Source organism: Myxocyprinus asiaticus, chromosome 41, assembly GCF_019703515.2.
Source record: "Myxocyprinus asiaticus isolate MX2 ecotype Aquarium Trade chromosome 41, UBuf_Myxa_2, whole genome shotgun sequence".
Classification (NCBI taxonomy): domain Eukaryota; kingdom Metazoa; phylum Chordata; class Actinopteri; order Cypriniformes; family Catostomidae; genus Myxocyprinus; species Myxocyprinus asiaticus.
In genome coordinates, this window is record NC_059384.1 from 16,830,800 (window position 1) to 16,858,707 (window position 27,908).

Consider the following 27,908-nt stretch of genomic DNA (forward strand, 5'->3'; position numbering starts at 1 on the left):
GTCTGATTTAGTCAGAGTTAATTTTGATCCCTTAATAAAAAGGTTTTCGAATGATGTGGACAGGTGGGCTTCATTACACTTATCAATGATTGGGAAGGTTAATGTAATTAAAATGAATTGCATTCCAAAATTCAACTACCTGTTACAATCTCTCCCTATAGATATCCCCCTCTCTTATTTCTGGCAATTTGATAGCATAGCGAAATCCTTCATTTGGAATGGTAAGCGTGCAATGGACAAAGGTGGGTTAGGCTTACCCAAGATTCTGTTTTATTATTATGCATTTGGTCTCAGATATTTGGCTCACTGGTCGCTTCCACCTGAAAAAGCCCCTCCCTGGTTTTGCATTGAACAAGAATTTCTTGCCCCTATTTTGCCATTGCAAAACCTTTCCATCAAACTAACCAGAGAAGTTAAATCACACCCCGTTATTTCACATTTGCACTCAGTATGGATAAAAGTGTCCAGAATGTTTAATTCAGATATTTATCTAAATGTTGCCTCGAGCCTATGGCTAAATCCCAAACTATGCATTAATAAGTCCCCTTTTTGTTGGTCTGAGTAGATTGTGAGGGGGGTTAATACACTCGGTGATCTTTATGAGAGTGGTGTGATGAGATCCTTTGAAAATTTGGTTCAATATTTTGGGATCCCCAGATCTCAGTTTTTTAGGTATCTTCAGCTACAACACTTGCTCTGTACTATTTTTAGAAATAGTATAAACCCCCCTAGAGCGGCAGATACTCTGGGAGAGGTGATTTCTGCTTTTGGAAAAGGTCATGAGCCATCAGTGTATTACTCCTTATTAATTCAGTGTCTGGGGGACGGAGTCTCAACCACTCTCAAGAGATTATGGGAGAAAGATTTAGACCTGGAATTGGAGGAGGGAGAATGGGCTAGGTTTTTAAAAAACATAAAGACTGCATCTAGAGATGGAAGGGAGCACCTTATACAATTCAAGATTTTGCATCGGTTCTTTTGGACCCCCTCTAAATTGTATAGGCTTGGTCTTAAAGACACACCCACCTGCTGGAGATGCCAATCAGAGTATGGAGATTTAACCCATGTCTTTTGGGGGTGTGTGGAAATTCAAAAGTTTTGGTTAAAGGTGCAGAGTCTGGTATGAGAGGTGTTAGGTATTCAGGTATTATTCTGCCCCAGACTCTGAATCTTGGGTGATGGGGCGGTCACTGAAATTGTAAGAGGACACATAAAGAATTGGGTCTTAACCAGTGTCATTATTGCCAGGCAGATCATTTTGAGGGGCCGGAGGTTGGCTGGAGCACCAACTTTCCACTTTCAGGAATGGTGCTTGGAGATAGGAAGGGTGGCAGCCTTTGAGGAAGTTACTTTCAGAGGAACGGGGAGGTATAAAGTGTTTGTGAGAAATGGGGCAGGTATTTGTCATTTGTGGATGTGTGATAATTGTTGTTGTGTTTTTTAATTGTTTTTATTTGTTTATTTATTTTTATGTATTTTTTTATTCATTTTTTTATTTTATTTTTATGTGTGTGCATATGTGTCTATGTCATTTAAGACCACTTTTAAGTTGCTGGGGTTAGGGTGGGATTGGGAGGGGGAGGAGTAATAGTTGGGGTTAAGTTTGATTCTATGTATATATGTTTTGTTCTATGAGGTACATTTATGTGAATCAATAAAAATTGTTAATCAGAAACAAACTGTTTACCAACTGGTCTCAAAGTGATTTTTAGTGAATGTATGAAGTCAGTTCCCATCACGTTAAAACAGGTGACCTAGCAGAGTAACAACAGGTGTAGCTCATCACATTAACTATATGGACATTCTTCACTAATGTTTAACACCAACAGTCACAATACTTTCTGCCTTAATTTGAAACAAAATAACTGTTATAATTTGCTAAAAATGTTTTTGTTTTTTTTTGTAAAATATTTTCTTCAATAAGCATGTTTGTGCTATATTTCTATATTGGTTTGATATTTTGTTAAATAATGCAAAGACATTCAAACATTTGTAAGTGAGCCTAAAATGTCCAAATACCTTTTGGGGCCAAGTATATTTTTAGCCTTCATTTGGATGATGTGACTTTTATCTGTAAGTTATTTCTAAAGGTTTGTTTATATAAGATTTGGTGTGTCAAGAGATCAGGGGGAGCTGCTGTTTTTGTCCATATAAAGTCTTGTGTGAGTATTAAGGTGTGTTCTCACCTGTAGGGCTGGACATATACAGTACAAGCACTTCCCTGATCAACACACATTTTATTAACACACAGAGGGAGAGGAAGCCACTCTTTAGTTCTTTAATACATTAGTACGGTGAACATACAGCTGCCTGAGGCGTAAAGGTAAGAGAAAACCGGTTATTTAAAGCAGGGTGAGTTCTAACGAAATTATGATAAATAATATTATTTTTCATTTCACATTTGATTGTACATAGACAGTCCTTGATGAAGGCATTAGATAAGCATAATTTTTATAAAAGCTTCTTTTTTTTTTCTGTTTTGTATTATTAGAGCTAAGCTTTTAAACAAAGCTATGTTGTTTTACAGGACCTGAAATTTGATCATGAATGTATCTTTTATTTGCAATGCAAATATATTTGCTTAAGGCTTGTATATGGGAATATTGCCAAACTGTGCTTACAATGATAGCTTATTGTCTTATGTGGAGCAGAGACTTAATAAATTGATCGAATGGATCGAAAAGCACTCTATGGTCAAACTCACACTAGGAAATATGAAACTCAGCAGTGTCATTAAGTTCTATGAAAAAGTCAGTGCTGACTATTGTTTGAAAAACTTTGTCAAAAGAGAGGTAATTGACAGAGAAACCAAATTATTAGATATGTGATGCGTGTACATTGTTCTTCTGCTTTAATGATTAGCATTATCAATACATAAGATGTTATATACAGTTGGATCAGTTAATCTGATGTAATGAGATCATGAGAGAGAATGAGTGTTGGTCAGACAGATTTCACTATGAAATATTGCTGTTTAGGACACTGCTGTTGTATGATCAGAATACTCGGGAATATGAGAATACTTCTCATAGCTTATGATCAGTTTATCACATACAGTATGTTCCTTTAAAATAGTTAGCAAAAGTTGCCTATTTTTCGCATCTCATTACACCTTTGCAACATCATAAACTGAAATTCACAGTGCTGTTTTATAAATTTAGATGAACTTTATAATGAACTTTTCCTGCTGTTAACACACTAAGATGTGGTAATGTAGTTTGTAGGGGTATTTTACAATGGCTCATCAAATCTATGTTTATCCGGTGCCAATTGTTCATAGAACATCAGCATTTCTGGGGTTTTTTGGGTGAACTTTTGGTGCACGATTGTATCTGATCCGTCATGGTGCTGGATTCTTGCACTGGAGATATTTAAATTTGGGGTGGTGTCCTCTACATCTTTTTGAAATTGTTCTTATTCTCATGCTCCTTTGCATACTCCACCCTCAACACAATATTTCAGTCAATATTCTTGTGCCCCAGTTTCTAGGCAGCAGCTACACTGTGATTATGAAAGGTCAGCATTTCTTTTCACTTTTCACGGCAGGGATCGCCAGCAATCTTACGTATTGTTTGCATTAACTGTATGTTATTAACATTCAGTTCTAATGTAATCGTGACAAACTATACATTATAAGAAAGGTCTAATACTTCAGCTTTGATATTTAGCCAGTGTTACACAATAGAAATGTTACCGTCTGAGTAATTTCTTTATTTATGTCAACATATCAAAATATCAAAGCGAGAGTTACGAAAATGAAACCGTTATAAAGACGCACGTACCTATTCAGTGATGTAAACTCCATATGAGTTGTCCCAGGCTTCAGTGAACAACATCCAATAGAACATTTAGTCCAACAGTGTGCACATTTATGGAAATTTTGATATATTCTCATATTTACTTCATAAAGAATTATTATTTATGTCCATTTTCCACTGAATTATGCCATATGATCCACTGACATGTGGTAATTCTTTCATATGGTGATTTCCAAACCTCCATGAAGCTAGAAGAAGCACAAGCTAATTTCTTTGTCCAAATATGGTGAAGATAAAGAGGAAGTTATGACACCTCAGTGCCCACATGACAGGGGCTTCCCCATACCATAGTAGGATAAATTACTATCAAGCATAAAACTAATCAGTTGACTTATTGTAAATAAATAGACGATTACAAAAATATATGGTTTGTCTATTATTTCAATGCAGTCTCTGATATTTGTACATGATTATTGACAGTTCTTCAGCTGTAATTGCAGAAGAGCTGTACACCTGCTATCATCTTCACCGGCCAATAATCATTAAAACACACTGCTACAACAACTCGATTATGATTGGAAGTAAAAAGTATGCACAAGATAATGTTTATTTTATAATGTTTACTATTCTGTATTTAGGCGCTAACGGCTAATGCTATTTGCGGCCAGAATCACAAGACATGGTCTTGGAAAATGATTCATTTAACTAAAAGTTTTAAAGTTATCATCCTCATATTTGATATAGAACTTTATCAGACTTGTGGCTTTGCTCCATTATGTTTCTACGCATCAACCGGGTCAGTGTCATATATTATTTCTTATAAATATCTATGAAAAAAAAAAAAAAAGCTGATCACTTTACAATGAATTTCAGCTTTTCTAACAATTTATTTTCATGACTTTTATTAATTTTTTACTTTTAGCAACTTCCAAGTGTCTCCTTTCAAAAGAGACCACAATTATGGCTATAATACAATGTGGGGATGAACTACATCTTGTATTTTAAGTATGTCCTTTTAGGCTTGTGCTCAAAACAAGGGGGCGCTTGGAAACAGGGATAAAGAGGATTGGTTTGTGATATGTAGTATTGTATTGTATTTATTGTTCGTTTGCAGTGCACCATTTCTGTGCAGGTTATTTGTCTCACAGCTTGTCTTGAAATGTTTTTTGATTAGATGCTGAAATAATGCACCTAGCAGGATAAAGATGATGAAACAATAAAAGATTTTTGCCATTATATGACTAGAGTCTTTTGAAATATTTCAACTTCATCTTTGTTTGGTAACCTGTTGTAATTTTATAATTATTATTATTATGGTTTTTTTATTTTATTTTTTGGACAAATTTCTGTGCTGCCAAGTAGCTTTTGTATTTATTGAGCAGATTATGAGGCTCTTTTTCAATGTGAAATCCATTTGTTGCCATGGTGCTGGGTGGCACTGTTTATTAGTGGTACAGATTTCTCTGGAGGAAGCAAAATCCTCCACATCCTCTCCGTCATCCTTTCAAAAACCATCTGTTCTCAGCCACTCACTGTTATGAGTGATGAAGCGATGATTCATTTAAAAAACAAAAATCTCATTTTTGTTGAATGGAACGCCCCCAGATATTTAACCTTGGCAAAGATCTGTCATGATGTTTAATTAAAAAAATGTTAACACGGAAATTGAAATGGGTACAGTGTAACACTATATGTTTGCTAGCTCTTTTGTATCTTTTTTTTTCTTCATGTTATGTAGAAAATGTTTTTAAACTTAAAAAATTAAATGGAAAACGTTTTACACATAAGGAAATGAAGATTACTTTTGAGAGATGTGTTTAAATCATGCTCACTCGCGTGATGTGAAGAATCCAGTCATATGTCAGTAGCCTAATAAAAGCTGCTTTATAGAGCGCAACACTGCACACCCACTTTTTCAGCCATCTGGGTTTCCCATTCATTTTTCCCATAAACTTTTCATAAAATCCTTCATAAATTAGTTTTAAGCCATGAACCAAACCAACCAGCTCTGAAGTAAATCACAACATCACGTACTTTCTTTTGAGGTAAAAAAGTATTTGAAAATCGGACATAAAGACAAAAGTACAAGACTGTATACTTACCGTCTTTCATAAGGGCACGTACTACAATCCCATGAAGAGTTACGAATTATGCCATTGAATAAAAAATGATGGGAATATATAAAACTATTGATTTTAGGTTGTTGATTATTAAATATAGAAACAATATATTTTACACATCATGGGAGTGGGCGCTCGCTCCGAGACATGTTTCGCAGGCTTGGTTGGCCACGGTTCTCAGATTGGTGAAGCTTTCTCTGCTGAACCATGGGTAATGTAGTTGTTTACTATGAATTCCGCTATCAAACATGATTTTTAAATGAAGTTTTAAATGAAGTTGAAATAATGCAGACGGATGGCTTCAACGGAAGCATTTACCATTGTAGATCATGGTAGGTCTTTTTTCAAAAGGTTTATAAGTTATTGTTGAAAACAAATTCATCTATGGAAAAAATTAATGAGATTTTTGTGCTTTATTGGAAAGAGTCACCTCATGGGGGCAAGTTGGCTAGTTGAATACTACTCACTTCAGTTTTTAATATAGTCTATTATACCAAAACTTCTTAAAATTACACTGAAATGTATTGCGTGGTAGACTAGGTTAAATACAAGTAAATTGTTACATTTTGAGACTGTCATAAGAATCTAAATGTCAAAAAGTGCTCCAATTGACCTTATTCATTATTTTATAGTGAGTTGTGTTGCATTACATTGAGGATTTCTGTTTTCATTCAGATAGTTTGAGCATTATGATTTCTTCTCAGAGTCCAGCAGAATGACTGCAAACCCAGATGTCTTTAAAAACATTCAGCGAAAGCCTGGTATGCAGATATGGACCATCAATGTAAGAGACCACAGTTAATTTCCTCCATTAGCCCATTGTTGTGAGGTTTATGATATGTTAGCTTTAAAATTACTTTACAAACCTATTCTTGATCATTCCTGGTTTTATGTGCTATTCTGTTTTCTGTTTCTTTAGAAAATGCAAATGGCCCCTGTCCCAGAGCAAGCATTTGGAAATTTCTTTGAGGGTGACTGCTACATCATTCTTTATGTTAGTAGCCTGTTACACAATCCAAATTTCATAAGAAACTCTTCAGGTAAAGGTGGAGTGTGTAATTTGCACTACTAGCATCACCAATGGAATTTTTTCACTGTTAATCATTGTTTTACCAAACACTAACCCCGTCTTATACTGGTTGAACAAACAGGTAGTTCTGCCCCAGAATCATGCCAGTACACATTATAATGTTTTTAAAGTACTACAGATTCACAATCTTTTTGATGAAATCAGCATACAAATGGCTTACTTATATTTGTCTCAGAATATTAAGATGGGATAGGAGAAAGTATTTTAACATAAAAAAATATACACTTCACCTTTAAATAGTGCTAATAAAAAGGCATGCAATCACTGCAAGCGTTCAGACTCGAGGTGTCTCTATTCACGTGTGTTCTTTGATCTCAGCATCTTCTCAAGCACATATTATGTATGTATCTGTACTCATGCATGTTTGAATGTGTCTTTTAGGTGAGCAGCAGTACCACACAATCCGTAGACATCCACTACTGGATAGGCAACAGTTCCACTCAGGATGAGCAGGGAGCAGCAGCCATCTATGTGACCCAGCTGGATGAATTTCTGGGTGGCAGTCCAGTTCAGTACCGTGAGGTCCAGGGAAGCGAATCACCTAAATTCAAAAGCTACTTCAAGAGTGGTCTCATGTGAGTGAAATAAAGGAAATATTTGGCATTGCCAAATCTTCATGGTCTGACTAATGTCCACACTGTTCTTCTGTAGTTATAAAAAAGGTGGCGTGGGATCAGGGTTCACGCATGTGGAAAGCAACGTGTATAACATTCTGCGCCTGCTCCATGTTAAAGGGACAAAACATGTGACTGCCAAAGAGGTAAACTGCTACATCAGACACTGTGAATGACAAAGTGAAAATATGATTTCTAAGATAGCTCAGCTCAGCTCATAAATATTAAATAACCGTAACATTCATGTATCAATCATCAATCATGTAACCTAATTAAAATTAAAGAAACCCCTTTATAATTTTGCTGGAAATAAAATTAGGTGTATTTAACTACTGTGTACTAACATTAAAATACATGCAATACAATGTACTTATTGTGTAACTACATGTTGTTCTGCAAAATTCTCACAAGATTCACATTTGATGCTACTGAGGTTGAGGGATGGGTAGGTTTAGGGTTAGGTTACGGGTTAGGTTAACAGTGTAAACACAGATGTAATTAAATTCAGGTACTTTAAATATAAGTACAATGCACATACATGTACAATACTGTTCAAAAGTTTGGGGTCACATGCCTGAAATATTTCTCATGATCTTAAAAATCTTTTGATTTGAAGGTGTATGCTTAAATGTTTGAAATTAGTTTTGTAGACAAAAATATAATTGTTAACATATTAATTTATTTCATTATAAAACTAAAATTTTATTAAAAAAGAAAAATAAAAAAACCTTTTTGAAATGGATGACTTGGAACGAATAATTAATAAAAGCAGCCACTAAGTTCCCAGTATTGATGGGAACTCCTTCAATACTGTTTAAAAATCATCCCAGGGTGATACCTCAAGAAGTTGGTTGAGAAAATGTCAAAATCTAGGCAAAGTGTGGCCACTTTGATGATGCTAAAATATAACATAGTTTTGATTGATTTAGGATTTTTTTTGTCACAACATAATTCCCATAGTTCCATTTCTATTATTCCATATTGTGATGACTTTACTATTATTATAAAATGTGAAGAAAAAAAATAAAATAAGAATGAGTAAGTGACCCTAAACTTTTGAATGGTAGTGTATGTATATTAAAAGTATGTTGTATCAAATGCTTTAGTACACAATAGTTAAAGACACCTAATATAAAGTGGGTCCCTTAGTGCTTTTACACAACATGGCATGCATTTAATCTCTCTCCCTAGCTCCCTATGTCATGAATCAGTATATCGTGAACACGAATACGGGCACTGGCAAGGCTGTTCGTCCACTGAACATTGGGACACTTATGATTCAGTTACCTGCGACATAAAAACGGGCTTGCACATAAAAACACAGTTGTTATTAATCAACAACATTGCTGTAGAAATGACACTGTCATGCATTTTCATTGTAGATACTTAAACATACAGCGTTATTATGAAAGATAAATTACATAAATAAAGAATTACAAATATAAAGGAGTGTATTTTTTTTATGGCCTTTTTGACTTTTTAATGGGATAGGGAAAGTAGAGAGGTGACAGGAAATAAAAGTGAGAAGAGTGGGATCAGACCTCACAAACCAGGACTCAAACTCAGGTCACCCACGATGAATAAGCCCTACATGTCATGAGTGCAGCCCACTAGGCTACAGCTCTGACAGAAAGGACTGTATTTTTATCTTCTTCTAACAACTCTAATATTTAACCTTGTGAGACACTGTGTCCACATGTGTGGACAATGTATTTTGGCTTTGCTATACGCAACACATAATTTAATTTCATTTAAACCGACTGATCTCAGTTCAGGAGACTCTGGGCTGTTAGTAAAGGGTTAAAATTTCGTCGTATGGAGTCATGTGACCAAACAACATGGCGCCGATCACAGCAGAGTTTGTCTTTGGGGGAAAGTGCAACAAGACTACATTTGGTAAAGAAAACTAGTTAAGTTTGTACACTGAAACCTGTTTGAGTCAAAAGTGACTGGATGATGCTGGCCATTACTTATATCAGAATTAATTATGCTAATTTCTGATTGGTAAAATGCTTCAACACTGGCTATCACTTGTTTGTTTGACTCTGTAAAGAGGGAACATTTTGTTGCCAAAGTAGAAAAACACATTATAACATTGTAACATAAAAGTCAAATAATTTTTATTTGTATAGTTTTTTATTTGTGCTTTTCCCAATACACATTGTTCCAAAGCAGCTTTAAAGAAAATCAGCTGTAATGTCTGTAACATCTCTAATACTCCTTTAAAATACTTTAAAAATGCATATATATTTTAAAAAATCTGACTTTCTATAGCTTTCACAACTAAATTTCACAACTTAGTCCCCCTGTCCATATATGTGTACATCAATTTTTAGGAAAACTATTTGCTCTAGATTTATTTATTTATTTATTTTTATGTTTATTAGGTGCTACTAGTTACAAACAAAAAGGGAGATGGTAAATGCACACAGCAGTCAGGCTCAGGTCTCAGGATGTTAAAAGATGGTTTTAATTTCATGGTCATTATGGATGAAAGACATTACAAACAATATCTCTTTTATAGAGAAAATAAAGCTTTGACTTCATAGTTTTACATTTGTGCTCGTCTTCTAACGACTTGTAAGATTTCAGAAGACATAGAGATGTTTCTGTTAAGGGAGCATAGTGAGCAATGATGCTCCCTGGTTTTTACAGTGCATTCTGGGAATTTTTAGGGAGCGGATGTTTCAATAAACTGTAGCTCTTTTGCATTTGGGACAGCTCTAGAAATGTCCGAAACCCTGATCAGTGCCCTGACTACTGAACTAGGGAGCTAACTGAGATGCACACTTGGACAGCTGATCTTTTGGTCAAAGCACATTTGCACAAAGTATTTGTAATGCAATTCACTTTGAGGGGACAGATATTTTTGCAAATTAAGAGGATTGGTAAATGAAGAGACTATACATTTTTGAATTAAATGTGAAAGGATGTCAAGAATCTTGTCTCTGCATAATGGCTCTCGCTAACTTGGCCCTAATCAATGTCTGACGCTGTTTGTCTTTTGTTTAGCTGTCGACATCAGGTTGTGTTTGCCTTAAACTTTATACACACAGTACTTAATTGTGCTGTAACTATGAATGAAAAAGGAAGCAAATTATGTTATACCCCACAAAGTCATTGTTGAACAGGACTATTTCACTGATTAGATACCTGACTTAATTCTGGGTTAACTGAAGTGAACCATATTTCTCTTTCTGTAGGTGGAGGTGTCCTGGAGCAGTTTTAATCTGGGGGACATATTCTTGCTGGACATGGGAAAAGCAATAATACAATGGAATGGTCCTCAAAGCAACAGACAAGAAAAAATGAAGGTAAATGAATAAATAAGTGACACTGTGCTTGAGTGGTAGAAGGATGTAGACTGAATCTACTTTATTTTGACTAGCATGAAAAAATGACAAATTCATCTGTTGGGGTTCTATTCTCTCTCTTGTGTAGGCTGTGCTGTTGGCTCAGGACATCAGGGACAGAGAGCGTGGAGGCCGGGCTCAGATTGGTGTGATTGAGGGTGGGCAGGAGGAAGCCTCTCCTGAGCTCATGATGGTTATGGTATCCGTTTTGGGTCAGAGGAGTGGGAACCTGAAAGAGGCAATCCCTGACAACAAACCAGACCAGGAACAGACCTCTAACGTCAAGCTGTACCAGTACAAGAATTTATTTCTATTATCTATCTATCTATCTACTGTATCTATTGATCTATCGATCTATCAATCTATCTATCTATCGATCTATCAATCGATCCTTTGTCTGTAATGGTACCCAGCTGGTACGTGCTGTGCAGTGTGTGTAAACCTCCCTCCCCCTGCCTCAAGAGGCGCACTAGCAACTGGTGTTAGAGGCTGTAGCCTTTAGCCTCCTCGTTAGAGCGCCCACCTCCCATGCTGGTTGACACCGGTTCAAATCCTGTTCGGAGCGGGTCGAGCAGCACCGGTTACAGTGGTGCCGTGATCCGGATGGGAGTGAGGTTTAGGGGGGTAAGTGTAATGGTAGCCAGCTGGTATGTGCTGTGCAGTGTGTGTAAACTGCACTCCCCTGGCCTCAAGAGGCGCACTAGCGATTGATTCTAGAGGCTGTAGCCTTTAGCCTCCTTGTTAGCATGCACGCCTCCCATCTATCTATCAATTTATCTGTGTTCTTTTTGATCTTTGCATTTGATTTTATCTCATCATTATTATTGTATGTCTGTAATTCTCTTTAATGATGTCAGTAATTAATCAAAATCTCAGAGCCAGTATGATTACTGTATATGTACTTAATTAACATTAACATTCCCATAGTGTGTCTGATGCCACTGGTCAGCTGGTAGTGCAGGAAGTGGCTGCCAGTCCACTTACGCAGGATTTGCTGTGTTCCTCGGTACAAAATGTTATAGTTATGATATCACCCACAATATTATCATATACAGTATAATCATAACTCATTGTTGTTCATGTTTTGGTGTGTGTATGTCTTTTATTAGGACTGCTATATTTTAGATCAGGGTGGAAGTGCAATAATGGTATGGAAGGGAAAAGAAGCGTCAAATGAAGAAAGACGCTCGGCTCTGAGTCGGGCAGTTGTAAGTGTGTGTTTGTGTTTACTTTGGAGACTAAATTGTCCACAGAAGTTAGCATTTGGGGATGTCTTCAATTGGAAAAATGACTCATACATACATCACAATAAATAATATAAATATGTACATTTTAAAAATGCAAAAAGTTTTCTTTTAAGGGTAGTGTTAGGGTTAGCCCTGTTGAAAATATCAGCTTAACCAGCATGAAGTTCCCATGCTGGTCTAGGCTTGCTTATGCTTGTCAGTGCTTGTCCAGCTGGTGGACCAGCATAGCCATGCTTTTCACCACCAAAACCTAGCTTTTTAGCATGGAGAAGCTTTAAAAAAAACAAGAGGTCTATGGTATGTCCTCATTTAAATATCTACGTAAACATTTTTGTCTGTGTGTGTTTGCAAAGTAGAATTCCTGAAAGCATAATCTTTTAAAATGACCAAAATCCCTTTGCTAATCATAATTGTTTCCCACAAATATTCTTCTCTCAGGGTTTTATAAAAGCAAAGAACTACCCGCCCAACACTAAGGTGGAGGTTATGAGTGAAGGAGGAGAGTCGGCCATGTTTAAACATCTCTTCAAGTCCTGGAAAGAAGCTGGTCAAACTCAAGGCCTGGGAAAGACCCACACTGTGGGCAAGATAGGTGATTCATTCATTCAGCATTACACCTCCTGCAGTGAGAGGGTCAGGGTTTCCATGGTCATAGATATGTGCAGTTTTGCAGGGATGTGCAAAATATGTGCAGAATATGAACCATAGAATGTGTAAATGTTCACTGTTCACAGTTGTTCACAGTTCACAGAAAAGTTCACAGTTTGAGTATAATAAAAAGTGCAATAGACCAGATAAATGTTCTTTAAGTTGACGCAAGACATATGTGGAAACTATTTTAATGTAATGTGTAGTGTCTATGGAGGTGGGATAAGAGACAGTGCCAGGCGGGTCCTAGGCCTTGTTTATGATGCCAGCTGCAGACGGGAAGAAACTGTTCTTGTGGCGTGGCGTGAGGTCCTGATGGACCGTAGCCTCCTGCCGGAGGGGAGTGTCTCAAAGAGATTGTGTCCTGGGTGGGAGGGGTCGGCCACAATCTTTTCTGCCCGCCACAGGGTCCTGGAGGCATACAGGTCCTGGAGAGATGGCAGATTACAGCCAATCACCTTCTCAGCAGAACAAATGACATGCTGCAGTCTGCTTTTGTCCTTGGCAGAGGCAGCAGCATACCAGATGGTGATGGAGGAGGTAAGGATGGACTCAATGATGGAGGTGTAGAAGTGCACCATCATTGTCTTCGGCAGGTTGAACTTCTTCAGCTACCACAGGAAGTACATCCTCTGCTGTGCTTTTTTAATTAGAGAGCTGATGTTTAGCTCCCACTTGAGGTTCTGGGAGATGATGGTTCCCAGGAAGCAGAAGGACTCCACAGTGTCAACTGGAGAGTCACACAGGATGATGGGGGTGGGTGGGCCTGGGTTCTTCCTGAAATCTACGACCATTTCCACTCTCTTCACAGCATTGAGCTCCAAGTTGTTCTGACTGCACCAGGTCACCAGATGATCAATCTCCCACATGTAGGCAGACTCATCACCACCAGAGATGAGCCCAATTAGGGTGGTGTCATCCGCAAACTTCAGGAGCTTGACAGACTAGTGACTGGAGGTGTAGCTGTTAATGTACAGGGAGAAAAGTAGAGGGGAAAGAACACAGCCTTGAGTGGAACCAGTGTTGATGGTCCGGGAGTCAGATACATGTTTTCCTATCCTCATGTGCTGCCTCCTATCAGTCAGGAAGTCTGAGATCCACCTGCATGTGGAGTCAGGCACACTCAGCTGGGAGAGCTTGTCCTGATTCTAAAATCCACAAACAAGATCCTGGCGTAAGTTCCTGAGGAGTCCAGGTGCTGGAGGATGAAGTGGAGGGCCATGTTAACTGCATCGTCTACTGACCTGTTGGCTCTGTAGGTGAACTGCAGGGGGTCCAGGAGAGGATCAGTGATGGCTTTGAGGTGGGACAGCACAAGGCGCTCAAATGACTTCATTACCACAGAGGTCAGGGCGACAGGTCTGAAGTCATTAAGTCCTGTGGTCCTTGTTTTTTTGGGGACGGGGATGATGGTGGAGGTCTTGAAGCAGGCTAGCACATGGCATGTCTCCAGTGAGGTGTTAAAGATGTCTGTGAACACCGGAGACAGCTGATCAGCACAATGCTTCAAGGTGGATGGTGAGACAGAGTCTGGCCCGGCTGCTTTGTGGGGGTTCTGTCTCTTGTTTCTTGTTATGATCTCCTCTGAAAATTTTAGGTGGAGCTTACTTGCAAGCCATAGTGATGACTCAAAATAGTTTTTTGGGGGTCCGTTCTTTTCAATAAATCAGTCAATGTGGCTCACAAATTGATCTGAATGATTCATTAGTGAATTACTCTGAAACAAAATGTTTTTTAAAATTCTTATCCAGTAATCACAAACAACTGGAAAGTTCATGGAAATTAATTTGTCCAAAAGTGAGGGAACCCTGGAGTGTAGATTCTGTATATGAGTATCATTTTGTTAGATGCATGTAATATGTACAATTACGTCTGTGTGGTGATTGTATACGCACCTGTATACTGCAGCTAAAGTGGATCAAGTGAAATTTGATGTCATGGAGCTTCACGCTCAGCCTAAACTGGCTGCTCAGGAGCGAATGGTGGATGACGGCTCTGGGGAGGTTCAGGTATGATACAATAATAATAATAATAATAATAATAATAATAATAATAATACCAAGAAATCTGTAAACTTAGTAGTTTGGACTGTTACCACACCACAACAAAAATCTCCACTGCTTTCTGTTCAGATTTGGCGGATTGAGAATCTTGAACTGAAGGAGGTAAACCCAAAAACTTATGGACAATTCTATGGAGGAGACTGTTACCTAGTGCTGTACACCTACAATAGAGCCAACAAACCTCAGTACATCCTGTACATATGGCAGGTGAGGAGCATAAAATACACTACCTAAAATACAATATACAGTATGCTTCATTTTAATGTTATAAAATGTGGAGAAAAAAATATAACAGATATATAATACAGTATATCATGTATATGTGCACTGGTTTTCATTATAAATAAACAGTGCAGTATTTCACCATAAATATCTGACATACCCATTGAAACCTACACCAGTGTATGTAAGCTGAGAGGCCACAATTACACAGTTTTATAATCTGGAATGATTTCACTGAATGTGAGATGATTTACACATTGGAGATCCTTTGACATGAAGCTTGTGTTCTCCAGGGTCGTCATGCGACACAGGATGAGGTGACGGCGAGTGCTTATCAGGCGGTGAATTTGGATAACAAATACAATGGAGCCCCCACACAGGTCAGAGTGGTCATGGGAAAAGAGCCCAGACACTTCCTGGCCATGTTTAAAGGCAGACTCATCATCTATGAGGTGATGCTCTCTTCATTCTCATTCTTTCAACGTACTACCAGAATACATCCCTTAAGACTATGACCAAAATGATTTACTTAAGTACCCCCTTCAGCATTTCAAGTCATGTAATACATTTTAATGGCTAATGTTTGTATATAAGACCTGGGTAAAAGTGTTATATGGATATTATATTAATTTTAATTTAATTTCATGAATTCCCTGCAGTTTCCTCTAACCCCTAGTAGAGAAACCCTGCCTTATAAATATGATTAACCTTATGACTTAATATGACTTCATTTTGCCCTCTTTGGAGCATTATATACATTATTTGAGACTTTTTCATATTTTTTTAAATAAAATATAAAATAATCTATATTTTAGAATATTTATATAATAAAACAATTATATTATATAGAACTATAGTATATAAATATGATACACATACATACAATATAATATAATATAATATAATATATTATAATTACTTAGTCTATTTATATTTATCCAACATACCCTACCTCTTCTGCCATACATTCCTTTGCATCTGTATATAACAGATTTGTATTTGTATTTGTATATATATATATATATATATATATATATATATATATATATATATATATATATATATATATATATATATATATATGTATATATATATATATATTGTCTTATTGTGTATTTCTATATATACTTATATATATTTTCTATTCTCTTTTTATATTTATTCAATTTTTATTATTATTATTATTATCTTGTCTTGTTGTTGTATTGTTTGTGCACTGGATGTTTCTGTACCCAAAACAAATTCCTTGTATGTTTAAGCATACTTGGCAATAAAGCTCATTCTGATTCTGATATTTAACAAACTGTAATAATATTTTAAAAAATAAAGTATAATTTTATAAAATTATATAAAGATAATTTTAATGATTTTTTTAAAGAGGTAATGCTAATAATAACTTAGCAGTATATGAGATATTTGAGCCTTTTTAAATATTTCTTAAAATATAAAAAAAAATATATTTTTTTTATATTTATTTTATATATTCTATATATCACATAAGATATTTAATAATATTTATTTCATATAATTAAAGTACAGTATCTATATAATAGGTATATGACATATTTATTATTAATTATATTAATAATAAATATATCATATTAATTATAATATAATAATGTATAATATTTAATACACTATAATAATATTTTAAAATTAAATATGATTTTATATAATCATACAAACAATTTTAATGATTGACCTTGTTAAAAAGAGGTAATGCTGGTAATAACTTATGAATAAAACTAATAACGAATAAAATTATCAAACATAGTATATTGTAGAGTATAAAGATTAAGAATTATAGTAGTATAGTTAATGTGCATTCAAATAATTGTCATGATTCAACTATAATTAAAATTACATATTTTAATAAATATTAATATTTGATCAACATTTTATAATGTTAATCATCAATGAATTTCTACCACATATATGGTTATTTCAGAAACAGATAAGCTTTCCTTCTCATCTTTTTTGCACTCTTGTCAGACTGACATTATGTTGATGCTTTCTCAGGGTGGCACAGGGAGAGCAGGCGTGGTGAACTCTAACCCTGGTGCCAGACTCTTCCAGGTCAGAGGGGCAAATGAGATGAACACAAAGGCAACAGAGGTGCCTGCTCGAGCCTCCTCTCTAAACACCAACGATGTCTTTCTGCTCAAAACTGATCAGAATTTCTACCTGTGGTATGGCAAGGCAAGTCTTTTTCAAAGACTGAGTGAATTTCAGGGTAAACTGTAAACTGTGCTGTAATTGAAAAAACAGCACATAACTAAATTCTCCATTTTGTCAAATATGTACAATGGGCTTCAGAGTCCTTGTTTATAAGGGAGACCAGGGTTAGTTGTCACACTTTTTACTCTGGGGAATGTTTCTCAGCGTAGGTGAACTTTTGAAAGCCGATTTCTGTATAGGCATATCCCTCAAAGTCTTGGCTACAAAAACGCTTTTTCACAATTTTTGCCCAAGAAAAAAACTGTTTGTTTAACATATATTAACCTTTTGTGACCATTAATGGTAAGTTGGGAACCTGCCATTAAATAGCCTATTATACCCGTAGGTACTTTAATTTTTAGCTAAATTTAAACAGTAAAACAATAACAGAAACGTACAAGGTAACATAAATAAATATAGCAAACCATTGTTTCGGGCAGCAGAAATCATAATTAATACATTTTATAAAAATACATTACTTAAAACAAATGCAAAAACTTGTCATTGTAAAAAGTGACAAAATGCCCCAACCCGACATTTATGGACAATACCTTTGGCCAAAACCTTTAGGTTAAAATCTTCAGTACATTTATGATATAGTTGACCTGGCTTATGTTGCCTTAATGCATGCCAGTGTGGTTTTATTTTGCCCACTTGTTTACCTAAGTAACTTGCATATTACATTTTGTTTTATTATATTGATTATACTGGAATTTTAGTTTTAGAAAACATTTTTGAAAAATATTCTTATATATTGTACTTCCCTTTGACACAGCTAGCCCCTGTCTCTCCAATACTTCATTCCTTTCTGCATATTGCACTCAGCATTGTAAGTTTATACTGTACTGTGTCATGTGAATCATACCCCCACTCTCTCTTTGGAACTAATGCATGCATTTGTGTGTTTCTCACAGGGTTGCAGTGGAGATGAGAGGGAGATGGGGAAAGCCGTAGCTGATTTGCTTTCTGAGCAGGACAAGCAGATTGTAATGGAAGGGCAGGAACCTGCTCACTTCTGGGTGGCTTTAGGAGGAAAAGCTCCATACGCCAGTGACAAGAGGTACAGCCACAGAGATAGCCCAGCATCAGCTCATACTTTAACTCTAGAGTTCAGATGATCTTTTGGTCTTTTCCACTGACTTCCTCTTCATCTTCACCAGACTAGAGATAGAGAACCATGCTCATGCTCCACTTCTGTTTGAATGCTCCAATCAGACGGGCCGATTCCTCATGACAGAAGTGGCTGAATTCACACAGGATGATCTGGATGAGGATGATGTCATGTTGCTAGACACCTGGGAGGAGGTGGGTTGTGTGAGGCCATGCTGTCTGCATTTTTGCATGTGGATGTGGAGAATTGAGTGTGTTTTTCTGGGTTGTGCAAAATTTGGAGAGAAAAATAATATCAAACTACAATTCTGCATGCCCTCAGATTTTCCTTTGGATAGGCAACTCAGCCAACCAGTACGAGACTCAGGAGGCAAGCAGCAGTGCAGTGGAGTATCTTAAAACCCACCCAGCAGGACGGGATCCTGGGACACCGATCATCTCTGTTAAACAGGGCTATGAGCCACCCACATTCACTGGCTGGTTCAATGCTTGGGATCCTCATAAGTGGAGTGTGAGTTGAACAAGTTGAAATTGTCCACCAGGGGGCAGTAATGAAATGCGTAAATTCACTAACCCACTAACAAAATCTTTTGTTGATTCTTCTTTAATAATACTACCTTAACATGAGATGAAAATTGACCCCATTCACTTTCTTAATGTATGTTCCTGGTCCTATTGTGCACGATTCATCACTACACGTTTTTTCAATGACAAAAATTAGTGTCTTTGAAATCTTACATCAAAATTGAAATACTTGCTACACCACTGAATTTACTCCTCCATGCAGGCGGGGAAAATAATGTTTACCAATTGCCAAATAGCTATTTAGAGGCTACTGTTGTAGGTAATGCAGCCTTTCTAAAATATTGTCAATAGTTAAAGGGATAGTTCAACCAAAAATGAAAGTTCTGTCATCCTTTATTCACCCTCATGATTTTCCAAACCCAAATGACTTTCTTTTTACTGCCGAACGCAAAAGGAGATGTTAGGCAGAATGACAGCCTCAGTCACCATTTACCTACATTGCATGAAGAAAAAAAAGAAGATGCAATAAAAGTGAATGGTGACTTTTTGTGTCACCATTCTGTGTTCAGTGGTAAAAAAGTCATTTGGGTTTGGAACAACATGAGGGTAGGTAAAGGATGACAGAACTCTCATTTTTGGGTGTACTATCCCTTTAAGGCAAAAGTTTAATGGCAGTTAACTTTAATGTAATAAAGGTAAATGCGGTTTTAGCAAATAACAATAGATTTTAAAAAATGTGGTACCATTGGAATACTTCAAGATGCTCATGTCTCGGTCACCAGTTCCCAGCAGGTCAAATAAATATGTCCTTATTCCATGAACAAAATTTTCATCAGCCTGGCTCAATTGGATGCCAACTTTTCACATTTCAATAAATTCCTGGTGGATTAAATGAAGTTCCGTTCCATCCTACATTTTTTCTCATTATTCTGTTTTGAATACCTCGCATTATGGAAGTAGAATGGGTTGGGAATGCCATTTGATGTTGACTTATACTTTTTACCCCATCACACCAGGGATACAATGAATTAATGTACAAAGAGCGACACACACACAAGAGACATTTTTCAGTTTAGTTAAACATTTTTTAAAATCTACGTTACAGGGAGGCCTTTCATATGAGGAGATGAAAAGCAACCTGGGTGATGTTTCACAAATCACCATGGTAAACGCTTTCCCCATACTGATTACATGCTTGTCTTTCTGATATTAAAGGTGCTGTAAGCGATTTTAGCATTCTGAAGCTTTCACGTGACTGAGCCGTTGAATTAGCCACGCCCCCTCATTCCAAAAGCCCGCCCTCCAAAGATAATTTTGAGACCGAAACCGAACAAAAGAGCAGCATTGTTTGTTCCTGTGGCTGTCAAATTCAACAGTGGCACAGTAGCGCCTGCCACCTTCAACTGACAAACATTATGAATCATAGTCTCAGTGATCCGCTTTAAATGAGAACGAGCAAAATGACTGATAGGTGAAAAGCGTCATTGTCCGCCGACACATTTTTGTTTGCTGTTTAAAAGTGTACAACTGTCACAGAGACTAGTGAGATATCCCAGGACGCTTATTTAGTTAATATCTTTAAGGGAGTAGGACCATTTTTGCATACTTTCCCATGAAAAAATCTCTCATAGCACCTTTAACAGATGCATTTTATCTATCTTATTTAATCAAATTCATTAATCATTGCTAATCACTTGATCAGATATTGATATAATCAACACGTCTATGTAGTATGCACATTTCAGCAGAAATTCACATGATGGCAATCTCATTCCATGTAGAATATTAACAACAAAGACCTGAATAAGAAGACAGGCAGAGGTATGGGGAGCTACAGTGCTCCTGGAGGCCCAGGAAATATAAAGTCCCAAAATCAGCAGATGCTCTCTTCCAGCACACATATAAACCAGTCTCCCAGCAAAGGAAAGCCTTCTGGGATGCAGAGTACTGAGCAGCCAGTTAAAACACCTAGTATGTTGCCTTCTGGAGTGGATCCTGACAAACGAGAGGTGGGTACTGGGATCTGCACAGACTTCACTGCAAAAACACTTTTCTTTATCAGTATTTTTGTCTTGTTTTCCAGTAACAATAATCTAAACTTCCCTAAAACAGATATAATTACTTGAGAATCAAAATTGTGTAAGATAATATACAGCTCTGGAAAAAAATTAAGAGACCATTTCAAATGTTTCTTAAATCAGCTTCTCTACATGTATGGCAGTCATTCCACTCCAGTGTCTGTTGAATTCCTGCTTGAATTGTTGCACTAGGAGTGGCATAAAGTCACCCAACAGCAATGTGAAAGATTGGTGGAAAGCGTGCAAAGACACATGAAAGCTGTGATTGAAAATCAGGGTTATTCCACCAAATATTGAATTCTGAACTCTTCCTAAGTTAAAACATTAGTATTGTGTTGTTTAAAAATCAATATGAACTTGTTTTCTTTGCATTATTTGAGGTCTGAAAAAACGGCATCCTTTTTATTTTGACCAGTCGTAATTTTCTGAAAATAAATGCTCTAAATGACAATATTTTTATTTGGAATTTGAGAGAAATGTTGTCAGGACTTTATAGAATAAAACAAAAATGTTCATTTTACTCAAACACATACAGTACCTATAAATAGTAAATCCAGAGAAACTGGTCATTTTGCAGTGGTCTCTTAATTTTTTCCAGAGCTGTATATTGGTTTTGGATCATTTTTCTAATTGTCAAATAGTTTTTCATTTTAAGCATAACTAAACTGGTAACACTTTACAATAAGGTTCCATTTGTTAACATTAGTTAATACTAGTTAGCATGAACTAACAATGAACAATACTTTTACAGCATTTATTAATCTTAGTTAATGTTAATTTCAACATAGTAATACATTTTTAAAATCCAAAGTTGAATATGATAACATTAGTTAATGCACTATGAAAAAACATGAACTAACAATGAACAATTTTATTTTTATTAACTAACAGTAACAAAGATTAATAAAAGCTGTAAAAAATATATTGTTTATTGTTAGTTCATGATACAGAATACATTAACTAATGTTAACGAATGGAACTTTATTGTGAAGTGTTACCACTAAACTTTGTTAGATTTATGCTTCACAAAATTTTGTTAGATTTGCACATACACTCTTTAATTTACAAGGAACATACTGCAAACTTTTTGAGTGTATTTGAATGTAATTCAATATATATTTGTAAACAAGTCTTGTCATCTTACACAGTTTATGGAAAACAAGGCAAAATACTGATTAAGAAACATATTTTTTGCAGTGTTTTAGTGTTAACAGTTTACTATAGAGTGAATGAGAGGACATGACATCTTGTTATTTAAAGAATGGAAGAAACCTGAGCTGCGTCCGAAACAGCGTACTGTCACATTTGATGTAGGACACACTTATCTGCCGGCAAAACAGTACGTTCTTTTAGGTATGCATGTGAGTAGTACGAATAGATTTCGGACATATTTCATCTGGGGACGTTGGCATCATCTCGTGATCCGAATATATGACATAATAACAACAACCGCAAAAACTAGGCTACTTGCTTTTGTTTTGTTAAACAAGCAACATTCAAGCACAAGGAACATTTATCTTGGTATATATAGCACTTACAGTTGAGAAGAGGCGTCCACCACTGCTGTTCCTTTAAATCCAGTGACATCCCTCAGCTCCCAAGGGATTATGGGATCATAAAATGTCTAGTCGATACGCACTTAAATATCTCGCTGGAAATAGTAGGTCATCCGGCATCCTTGCTTACTGCTTCATGAATACTGAGAATCCGGACATACTACTCCATTGGCATACTGTTTTTGGCATACTATTTATTAGAGAAGTATGGATATTCGGATGCAGCGCTAGTATGTGAAAAACTATTGACCTGATGAAAGTTCAGTCCCTATTGTACAGAGCTCATCGTGTTTACAAAATATATTTTATAAGATTATCATATGGGGGGCCTAGGTAGCTCAGTGAGTATTGACGCTGACTACCACCCCTGGAGTCACGAGTTGGAATCAAGAGTGTGCTGAGTGACTCAAGCCAGGTCTCCTTAGCAACCAAATTGGCCCAGTTGCTAGGAAGGGTAGAGTCACGTGGGGTAACCTCCTCGTGGTCGATTAGTGGTTCTCACTCTCAATGGAGCGCGTGGTAAGGTGTGCGTGGATCGCGTAGAGTAGCTTGAGCCTCCACATGCAGAGTCTTGCACAACGAGCCACGTGAGAAGATGCGCGGATTGACGGTCTCAGAAGCCGAGGCAACTGAGACTTTTCCTCCACCACCCGGATTGAGGTGAGTAACCACGCCACCACGAGGACCTACTAAGTAGTGGGAATTGGGCATTCCAAATTGGGAGAAAAGGGGATAAAAAAAGAAAAAAGAAATAAGATTATCATATAAGTTGTCTCTACTTGATTAAAATATTTTCTTCCCACACTGTCTTTTATTTTAGGACATTTTGAGTGACACTGAATTTGAGAATCTCCTTGGCTGCACCCGGGCCGATTTTCAGAGACTGCCTAAATGGCGTCAGAATGACCTTAAAAAGAAGGCAGGACTATTTTGAGAATGGGTTTACTACAATGAGCTGACAAAATCTGATCTTCAAACCTGATTTTTGTATTCTACAAGTTGTGTGGGAGACTGTCACTAACAGTATCAGTGAAGCCTTGATTGGCATAGGCTTTGCACTGTAATAGATTTATTTATTCATCAAAAGAAGTTTCTACAAACTTTTAAAAGCTAACATTTAAACTAAATTATGCCCAAATAGAAATGCTTTGTAAATATCTTCATGTTTAAATATATACCGTTGGGGACAAAAACTTTGAGAAAACTCAGGAAAATGCCTCTATTTCGCATTTTTTTAAATTACAAATGATATTATCAGCAAAACAATCTACTGTTGGTGAAACGTTAAATTGAAAAATTAACATTAATTAAAGATTTCTTAGTATTTGGTATTAGCATGCCCTCGAGCTGCCATGGATTCCACAAGTTTGTGCAAAACCTGATAATCCATGTTATCTCAGCATGATTTGAGAGTGTTGCGAAGAGAATCTTGTGTGCTTCAATGGAAATTAGAAGATCTTATGTAGAGCTAACATGGTCAATGTCACAAATTTGCTTATAGAAATAGTGCAGAATCTTAAATATTTCTAATTTATTTTGTCATAACTTTGATCCAAATCTTTAAACTTTCTTATTATTTCCAGATTTAAATTAAATTTTGAATCCCAGATTTACAGAATCCCAGTGGTCTCAGACATTTGGACCATACTATGTTTTTAAAACACAGAAATGATAAATTCTGTCAAACTGATTAAAACATATCTAACTCCTGTTTAGTATGCTAATAAAACACAATGCTTATAAAATTGTTCTGAGATGTTTTATTTCGTTTTCATGAACAAAAGTTTTTGAGTTGTCAGAAAAACATTTTCTTTCTTCTTATGACACTGTAAGAACAGGACTTAATGCAAGAGACATGAGAATCGGATGTTATTATGGCTTAATATCACATGGTTAGTAATGACCTGGTGTAACAACTTTCCTCTAAGGCACATTAGATAAATTAAGGAATATAGAAATATTTCTAGAAAAGAGCTGATAAAATGCAAATATTCCTTACACCAACAATGAATTCAAAAGACCTACAAAATAAAACACCTTAACAAAAATATTAAGCACAGATATGTAAGTTCATATATCTTTTCAATCTATGTTATACACATTTGTAGTGCAACTCTCCTACTGCTCTGAAAAATATAACGCACCTGCTATTCACATTCTTATAGAAGTGGCACTTTTGGATGGTGACTGAAAATATTTATCCATATTGAGCCTAACATTCAGAAAATAAAAAGGTTACCAGATAGCATAATAGTGTATTATTGTATCCTGGGTTTATGAAAAGAGCAGGTTGTAGTATTAAAAACAAAGCATTTCCCAACATGAGTCAGGTTTGTAAACAGTTTGCAGCTTCCCACAATGCATATAAAGTCATTTTAAAGTCACTGATGGGGACTAACACATACAGTCACATTAACATTTACCACACAGTAGTGAACAAATCATTACAATTCAACACATCTTACACATTCACACAACACTAAACACAGGAATGCTTGTGATAAGATTAAATCTCCTCTTTAAAAATGTACATTTAAATAAAATATAATTGTGACTAAAATTAAGGCTTGAAGGCAACGTTTGGGAAAGCTCACAATTTCGCAGAAACATTCAGTAAGAAATATTCTCTGTTAACAAATAAACTGTTAAATGATATTAATGTAAAAAAGGCATAAGTGTAATATATATATATATATATTTAAGAAAATAGTGTTAGGTGAAATATTTTGTTCACCTCCAACCCACCTTTAACACTAAATAAATATGTTTAATAATTGTTTACAACTTTAACGCTTCCAAATTGTTAATTGCCAAAAACTGCACAATTAATGTGCTACTGATTTAGACAGGAATGTCGCTAAAGCTTCACCAAACACATTACAACTTTTTGTGCAATAACTAGACCCGCACTGAATCTGCACACTTTTCTGATGATTTATTTAAATCTAATTTATTCAAATGTTTTCAAAGTAGTATTTAAAGGGATAAAGTGAATACACAAACGTGCAAGGGGAGTTTTGAGAAAGAAGGCATTTGAATTGTGTGAAAATATATGGGGCTGTTGCCTAAAGGTCTCCAGGCACAGATTACATGTGGGTAAACAATAACTTTAAAATCCTTCATTTACCCTGAATCTGTTGTTCTCAGTTGTACTAAACCTATCAATTCCAATGAAGGGATAGTTCACCCCAAAATGAAAATTCTGTCATCATTTACTCACCCACATGTTGTTCCAAACTCATATGCCTTTCTTTCGAACATGTCATGTCTGCCTAACATTTTCTTTTGTATTCCACGGAAGAAAGAAAGAAAGTCATATGTGTTTGTAACTACACGAGGATGACTTTATAGCCACTTTTCCACCATCGGGCTCAACGGTTCTGAGCACGGAACGATTACAGTAGCATTTCCACTTGAGCAAGGTTCAGCATGGCAAGATTATAAACCATTCTCGGCCCGGAATTCTTGGCACGGTTAGCTAACCGTACTCAACCGTTCTCAACCGTGCTGGTGGAATGGCTTTAGTACGTGGCGACTCGTTTAGTTTATCATCATGGTTTTATTATTATAGTTTTAACTAGTATTGTAGCCTACATTTATTTTTCTAAACCAATTTTACATCAAGGAATGAGATTACTAGCTCATTTAAACTCAAAATACATCAATATATTCTCATATACTATTTTCATATAATACATTTGTCAATAAATATCCTTTTTAGCTAGTCTGGGAACTTTTGCATTTCTGCATGTTTGTGTCCGCTGTCAAACGTAAGCCCTCAGCAAATGATGGTAAACCTCTTGCCTTTTTCTCTTTACTTTCCTTTTTGCGGCATGGTCTGTGTCTTTGCTGTTTGTTAGCAGAGTAAAACCAGGGAAAAAAGCAGTCCTGAAAACCGGAATATGCACTTATCTTCCATAGCGCACTTGCTCCGATGTTTACCTCTAACGCTGTTGCCAACAGCTGGATCTGATGTGTACATTCTCCTGATTTCACCGCACCACAGTGGAAAAAGAAACCGTAACTGCGCCAGCTGGCACGGAACGGTACGATTTTGTGATGAGAAATGTTCGGCCCGATGGTGGAAAAGAGCCTTATGATGACAGAATTTTCCTTTTTGAGTGAACTATCCCTTTAATTGTTTTAATGTAAATCTTGGTACTCATATGGAAAGAAGGGCTAATTGGTAAACCGCAAGGCACATCTGAAAAGCAAGTCCAAATCTTTGAGAAATGTTTGCTAGAATGTGTTAGCAGAGGAGAGTTTTGTTCAGTGACCTTCACACTTTGGCATTGAGATGAATGAGGGGAATGTCGTAGTCTACTAAGCATCAAGAACCATGATGTGTACAAACAGTCCAGCTGAAGGAATGACATCACCACTCTTTGTGAGCAGAGGCACATGACGGTATCCTGTAGGAAGGGGAATGTTACACAAATAAATAAATTAACTGTCGCAAATCAGATATTTCATTTATTAGCACTGAGAATGGCTGTTTTATCACTGATTTATTTTTTATTTTTAAGTTTTAGGCTGAATATGAGTAAATATTATGTAAAATAAATATTTATTCAGCAATTTTTGTGCATATGACATTTACTGTCATTAAATTATGTTATCATTTATATCTGCATTATATTGGCCTTCGGCCAACATGCTCTCCTACAGATCTCCTTAGAGGATAGGGTGGGAAAGGTTTTTCTGAAATAGTTTCGTGCTCCCTCGCAATCCGTTTTTCATTCTCTTGTAATAGTTTGTGTTCCCTTGCAATAGTTTGCATTCCCTCGCAATAAGTTTTGCGTTCCCTCACAATAGTTTGCATTCCCTTGCAATAAGTTTTGCCTGTCCTCGCAATAGTTTGCATTTTCTAGCAATAAGTTTTGCCTTCCCTCGCAATAGTTTGTATTTTCTCGCAATAAGTTTTGTGTTCCCTTGCAATAGTTTGCGTTTCCTGGCACTAAGTTTTGCATTCCCTCGCAATAAGTTGTGTGTTCCTTCACACTAAGTTTTGCGTTCCCTTGCAATAAGTTTTGCGTTCCCTTGCAATAGTTTACATTCCCTCGCAATAGTTTGTATTCCCTTTCAATAGTTTGCATTCCCTTGCAACAAGTTTTGCGTTCCCTCACAATAGTTTGTGTTCCCTTGCAATAAGTTTTGCCTGCTCTCGCAATAGTTTACGTTTTCTCGCAATAAGTTTTGTTCCCTCGCAATAGTTTACGTTTCCTGGCACTAAGTTTTGCATTCCCTCGCAATAAGATGTGTGTTCCCTCACACTAAGTTTTGCGTACCCTTGCAATAAATTGTGTG

The 27,908-nt window shown here is 36.3% G+C and overlaps 2 protein-coding genes across 4 annotated transcripts in view; one reads left to right on the forward strand and one right to left on the reverse strand.

Annotated features, from left to right (window-relative positions):
- Positions 1-2,246: 2,246 nt before the first annotated feature.
- LOC127431886 (villin-1-like) lies at positions 2,247-24,349 on the forward strand. 2 transcript variants are annotated; one of them, XM_051682512.1, is made up of 20 exons: positions 2,247-2,323; positions 6,583-6,662; positions 6,798-6,872; positions 7,350-7,543; positions 7,620-7,728; positions 10,786-10,896; positions 11,024-11,229; positions 11,863-11,941; positions 12,045-12,143; positions 12,621-12,774; positions 14,739-14,839; positions 14,963-15,100; positions 15,409-15,567; positions 17,135-17,314; positions 18,247-18,392; positions 18,493-18,637; positions 18,765-18,953; positions 20,073-20,132; positions 20,749-20,976; positions 23,422-24,349. In XM_051682512.1, exons 2-20 carry the CDS (start codon positions 6,594-6,596, stop codon positions 23,533-23,535), a joined length of 2,556 nt encoding a protein of 851 aa, XP_051538472.1. In that variant the 5' UTR covers positions 2,247-2,323; positions 6,583-6,593; the 3' UTR covers positions 23,536-24,349. The 2 variants fall into 2 exon arrangements, with proteins under 2 accessions (XP_051538472.1, XP_051538473.1); XM_051682513.1 differs by lacking the exon at positions 20,073-20,132.
- The window catches only part of LOC127431887 (1-phosphatidylinositol 4,5-bisphosphate phosphodiesterase delta-1-like), a 42,975-nt gene continuing 39,405 nt past the window's right edge, over positions 24,339-27,908 (reverse strand). For both annotated transcript variants that reach the window (XM_051682515.1, XM_051682514.1), the window contains exon 15: positions 24,339-27,013. In XM_051682515.1, coding sequence (XP_051538475.1) covers positions 26,925-27,013 — 89 coding nt within the window. In that variant the 3' untranslated portion in view covers positions 24,339-26,924. The remainder of the gene's footprint in view (positions 27,014-27,908) is intronic.